The sequence below is a fragment of the Macrobrachium nipponense genome, chromosome 5 (assembly GCF_015104395.2).
Source record: "Macrobrachium nipponense isolate FS-2020 chromosome 5, ASM1510439v2, whole genome shotgun sequence".
NCBI classification, from domain to species: Eukaryota; Metazoa; Arthropoda; class Malacostraca; order Decapoda; family Palaemonidae; genus Macrobrachium; species Macrobrachium nipponense.
The window spans coordinates 108,530,870-108,537,065 of NC_061107.1; the positions used below are offsets into that span (position 1 = coordinate 108,530,870).

A 6,196-nucleotide genomic window follows, 5' to 3' on the forward strand; every position below is an offset into this window, starting at 1 on the left:
AAAGAACTAAACATAAACTTAAGTAAAATTGAAGCAGTTAAAGACAAACAGTTAAGAGAAATAATAAACAATTGGGACAGAAAAACATGGCAGAAAGAAATGAATGAAAAGTCAACATTAAGAATCTACAGAAAATATAAAGAAAGCATAAGAGAAGAAATCTGGTATGATAACACTGAAAAAACAATGCTGATCAGTAGGGCCAGACTAGGTATACTAGGATTAATGATAGAAATAGGATAAAGGAGAAGATACAAAATGTTTATGCTGTGAGGAACAAAATGAAAATTTAGAACATTTCTTACTTTACTGTCCAGCATACAATGAAATTAGAAATAGATATAGCTTTATGCAGCAACCATATCAAGAAAATAAAGAGGAATTAGTAGCAAATATAATCTTATTGGTAGTACTAATGAGGGAGGAAGTGGAGAATAGGAAAGATTTTATAAAAGAAATGTGGTATTTCAGAGAGAAGAAGCTCAAGCAAACACAAACAAAGGAGGAATAAAAGAAGCAAGGGAGCCGTTTCAAAGGCATATCCCACCCACTACTACTACTACTACTAGGATCAAGAAGTCATGAGCGGCCTGATGTCTAAAAACTTAATGCTAATTGGGCAATGTCTTGCCCACTCGACGAAAAATGCGGCGAGGGTAAGAGTTAAGCGCATGAAGCTTGACGACTACCTACACATGGTAAGATTCAGTTACTACCTACTCCGTAAGCTAGCCCCGTCTTGGTAGGTAGGTACTACGTAGGCTACCTAGCTACCTAGGTACTAGCCTAGTTAGGCTAGGCTAGACCATGCTAGTAGGTACTAGGTATACTCTGTTTTTTTCCATCTGTCCATCCGCCTGTGGTGTTTGCGCATGATAACACTGCATCCCGGGCTTTAAATGATATCCTATTTCGAATATTAACGGTGTAATTTGCATACAGTAGATTCTATTAAAACACTTTTCAATTGCAAATGTACACCAAGATATCCTTTTATTCAACTAAAACTTACACATAGCACAACTACTATTTAAAGCCCGGGACGCAGTTTACCATGCGCGACCACCACAGACGGATGGACAGATGGAAAAAAACAGAGTATAGCCTAGGTACCTACTAATTACATCCTTTTAAGTAGCGTGTTACTAGGGGGGAAAATCAGCGACTACCAACCCTTATCACGGTGGACAGGTCTTATTCACTTGATATTTAAATGGTGAAACAAGAATACAATTACAACTCCAAGCATACCATTCAAAAGATTGAAGTTTCGTCAACATAGCCTAGTATCCATCAGTGCACAGGATAGCTAGGCTAAAGGGTATTTCCAAGCAACAGCTCCGCACGGACTGTTACCGTGGAAACTATTTTTTCCTAACTTTTAATGTTGCTGAGGTATTTCCAAGGGTTAAGGTAAACACCCGCATGGCCTGGCTCAACTCGCCAACGGTCACGGCTGGACACCCTCCGAAAAAGTACTTATAACGCGTCCTGACACCGGAGATGGGCATCAGTCACGACTTGTTGTTGGTGAGAGACGGAGCTAAAGACCTCTACTCTCCTTTCGAAGTAAGTATTTTCTCCAAAGTTAGAAATTAAGGCCAAATTTAAGGCATTAAACAGAGGGTAGTGAAAAGGGTGTCCAACGCTTTCGAAATTTTTACTTTCGCTTAAATATCTTAGAAGATTGATGCCATCTCAATGTTTGTGGAGTCGCTTATGTCAACAAACTTCCCATTTCCTGTGATAAATCCGCACACCACTTGTACCCATAGATGCTGGGGCACTTTCATCACAACAATCGGAACACGGTCACTAGCCACGACGTTTTCAAGTAAACAACTGTTTTGGTAGAAGAAGACGACGAAGTGTGCACTAGATAATTATTATTTAAATAAATAGTAAAACATCAATATTTTACATATTTATGATGATTAATTTGAAAATATTCGTTATTGAAAAAGTAACTCTATTCTGACTCAAATTTAAGTAATTATTTTTCGGAATTAGAACGTTCTTTTAAGTCCTGTATTATGACGTCACGACATCTTCACTTTCGTACCTATTGTAGGTGAATTGCTATACTCACCTTTTTTGCAGAACAGTTTACCAGTTATTCATGTAATTGTTATAATCGTAATGCACATATATATCTTTTTGTTCCGACACGGCATACAAACCTTCGGTCCTTTTACAATAGGAAGGTACTAGCGGCAGCTGGATAGGTCGTAAGCTTTCGAACAAGGGGTTCGGTAGTTAACTGCTTGTCCAACAGGCGCGCGCGCGCGACTGGGATGAGGTAAACAACCACTTTTTGCTTTCGGCCTGCTGGCGTGTAGACGTGTATCGTCGCTCTCTGCCCGCTTCATCGTCGTTGCTTTCGCATGGTTGTGTTTTTCTTTTTCTATTTATTTAGTGAAACTGAATTGTAAGTACAATCATTTCATATTTATTTCCATTGAATTCAATTGCGAATTAAAGGATCTTGGTTTCTCCACGCCCTCCGATTACCCGAGTGCCGGGTCTGAAGGGCGTAAGTGCGGGAATTCATTTTCCCCTGAAATGATCCTCGTATTGTGTATGCTCGGTGCCGAGGGCGGGAGAGCGCTCGCTCCGAGCTTATATTTTGGTTGGAAATGTGTAGATGAAAATCGTAAGTGCCCTTTCATTTATATTTTTTTTGACCTGTATGCTCGTTGCCGAGCGAATGCGCTCGGCACGAAAATTTATTCTGTATGGAAGTGGAATCGCAAGTACAGTATTCTTTTTTCATTTTCATATATTTATTGATTGTAGCAATACTCATTTTGGATCAGTTTTCCGATCTTACCCGGAAATTGATCCTTTCCCCCTTTTTATTTGAATGAAGTGAAATCGCAAGTGCAGTTCTTTTTTCATTTTCATATTTTATTGAGATTGCATTATTTACTTGGATCAATGTTTCCGCTATTTCCCGGGAATTGATCCTTCCCCTTTTTATTGTATGAAGTGAAATCGCAAGCGCAGTATTCTTTTTCATTTTCAATATATATTTTGATTGCATCAATTCATTATGGATCAAGGTTTCCGTTCATAATCGGGAATGGGATCCTTTTACCCTTCCCTTGCGCTCGGTACCGACAAGGGCGCAAATGCGCTCGATCCGAGCCCTTATTCATTGTGAAGTGAATCGTAATGCAAGATTCTTTTTCATTTTTATTCCTTTTATTATTGATTGCATCAATATTTATTTGGTTCAAGTTCCGCTCAGTCAGGGAATTGATCCTTATGCCCTTGCATTCGGCCGAGGGCACGATTGCTCTCGGGCTCTTATTATTATTGTTGGGTACATGGGTGCTGTGCGGGGTGGGGAACGAAGAACCCCCCCCCCCCCCCCCCCCCCCCCCCCCCCCCCCCCCCCCCCCCCCCCCGCTCAGCTCCCACAGAATGGCCCTTCCCCTTTGGGGGGGGGTGGGGGAGGTTATCTGCGTTCTTCTCCTCGCCCGATCCGTCCGAGCGCGGGGGAGGGCGCTCGGTGCCCGATGTACAATTGTATTCGGGGTCTTCCACTCGTTCGGTGTGGGGCTCACCCCCCCGCGCGAGGGGACTTCCCCCCCCCCCCACTAATCACTACTACTGTTATTTCCGCGAGGTGCTACTGCCACGAGGGTGGACCTTGGTGAGGTATGGGCGTCCTTCCATTTGCAGGGCGTGCTAGTGTCCAGGGGCTGCGGTTCTATGTCTGGGCCTACTGCGGTCACCCATGGAGTGGTGACCACGCTCCAGGTGACGACGTCCCTCTCACCTGGTGTACTCGCCTCACGTGGTAACTGTCTTGCCTACAGCCGCTGTGAAGTGCCGTTCGCCGTACCGAGAGGGGGTGCTGCCGCCGCCGCTCGTGGTTTGCCGCGCTGCCGCGACCACACTCCGCTGCCCTAGAGCTCGCCCCCTGGACCTGCCGCCGGTACCAGGATGTTGCTGGCTGCTGCTCACTTCCTGTGTTTTCGGTGCTGCCTGCCGTACCTGCCGATTCTGGGCTGACTGTCCATGCAGTTTGCTGCGCTGGCTGTCCCTGCCGTTGCTGCGCTGGCTGTCCCTGCCGTTGCTGCGCTGGCTGTCCCTACCGATGCTGTGCTGGCTGTGCCTGCTGTTCCTGAGATGCCCATACCTGCTGACGTCGTCCCTGTTCGTGGTGGTACTACCCCAGACTATGGTCCTGTCTGTACAGGTGCGTCCGGGCCCTGTGGCTTCGGCTACAGCAGCCCCGGTTCCGCCTGGATGGCAGATCTTACGTCTGTCCTGAGGAAGCTGACGAAGAAGAGGAGGAGGTGTCGTCGTCGTCGTCTTCATCTTCTTCATCGTCGTCGGCTGCCGCCTCTTCCCCTTCGACTTCTAAGGCTTCACAGCCGAGGAAGAAGAAGGTTGCCTCCTCCCTCCTAAGAAGTCTCCCTCGGGAGCTTCTCGGGACCCGTCTCACCTAGGTGGGACGGGAGGGTTCCTTCCGCTGGTCCTCCTGCTCCTTTGGGAGCGGGGCCCGTCTCTTCTTCCGCAAGGAAGAAGACCTACGGGGACCGAGAGGGGTACCGGCTAACACCGGTACTTCCTCGCCTGGTGTCAGTGGTTCTGCCACTGCATCAGGGTCCGTCTCGGCCTCTCGTTCGCGGGAGGTACCGAGCGTACGGTCGCCTACCAGCGACCGTGCAGCCAGGAACCAGACCTCTGAGTCCGCTCAGCGTCAGGTTCACGGCACGGGGCGGAAGACTGGTGACAGCCGCTCACGCGACTCTCACCAGACCAGCTATCACTCTCGCGGCGAACAGCTGGCTACCCGGGGACGTGACGGTCCACGACCGGCCACGGGCTGAGGCTGGGAAGAGGTCCTCCCGTTCGCCGGTGCCAGCCACGGCTGGAACCAGCGACGTGACGTGCCGTGAGGACAAGCACCGGTCTCACTGTGACAGTGGAGCCTGCAGGTCGCCTGACCGTCGCTCTCACAGAGAGCGATCGGGTACGGCAACCAGCACCAGCTCTTATGACACTCGAGATCGGGGCCGCTGTGCTCAGTCCAGCCGTTCTCCACAGCGAGACGGTTCGACCAGGCCTGCAGCTCGATCGCCACCGCGGGTTGACGATCGCCTGCAGCCCTCCAAGCCTGCTGGTTCTGCCAGCGAGCGAGGAGGGAGCGTCAGGTCTGCCTCTCCCGTACCTTCAACCTCCTCGGGTTACACCGGGAGGAGCTAGGTATTGAGGAGTGATCGTGAGGGGTGCGCCCCTCATGATCCCACCACGACGCCCTACGTGCCAGGCACGGTTCTTGGACCGGCCAGGACGTATGCGCAAGTGGATGGAGAAGACCGAGAGGGCTGTCGCTGTTCCCCCTTCTTAGGAGGAGGTTCTCGGAATATGCTCTTGTTCGAAGGGCTTAACGGTCCCACTCTGCAAGATGCTGTGACTTCCGAGATCCAGAGGAACTTTGCCGAGGTTATGGCGCTGATTCGTCAGCACAACGACCTCGGGGAAGGATCGCCGCTCCCACCAGCAGAGCCACGTCTCGGCTCGAGTCGTTTTGGGGCCCGAGAGGGAACCCAAATCGACGGTGGGTCTGCCGCGATCGGAGCTTGCCGACTGTGTTGAACCAGGTAGTCTCTCGTCTCCGGACAAGAAGGCTCTCTCAGTTCTGGCCGGTCGAACAAGCTACTTCACCTCCTCTACTGCGACAGAGGCGTTTCTACGTGTCTTCGGACACCGTATTTGAATACCCCTTCGGTCCTCCTGAGAGGTTTCGACCTCGACGAGGACTGGAATGAGTCGGAGGACGGTATCGGCTCTCTCCTGTCAGGTGTCGATCAGCCCCACCCAGACGACGTTCACAGTGGCGGCAGACCCTTACCTACCAGTATGAGTTCGTAACCCTCCTCGGAAAACGTTTTCTCCTGACGATACGTTTTTCCCAGGCTCTGAGAGGCCATCAGCCGTAAGGCGATGGCTTCTCCTTTTCTTCTCCAACTGCTAGTTCCGCTGGGAAGGCGAGCCAGTATCCAATTCCTCCCCCATTCCCTCTCTCCTTACGGCTACGAGGGAAAGGGGAGGGATCCTACAGAGATTTCTCTGTAAGATCCCCACGTTAGGGGCTGCGCTACCGGGGGGGACCTTCGGGTCCTACCTGACGTGAGCCCCGGTCCGTTGAGGAGGGATCCTGCCTCCTTTCTCGATTTCT

General features: G+C 50.0%; 1 protein-coding gene across 1 annotated transcript in view; it reads left to right on the top strand.

Annotated features, from left to right (window-relative positions):
• The first annotated feature begins 478 nt into the window (after window positions 1–478).
• The window catches only part of LOC135215580 (small ribosomal subunit protein uS17m-like), a 222,445-nt gene continuing 216,727 nt past the window's right edge, over window positions 479–6,196 (top strand). Inside the window, exon 1 of the mRNA XM_064250443.1 lies at window positions 479–698. Within this exon, the coding sequence (XP_064106513.1) occupies window positions 582–698 (117 nt within the window). The 5' untranslated portion in view covers window positions 479–581. The remainder of the gene's footprint in view (window positions 699–6,196) is intronic.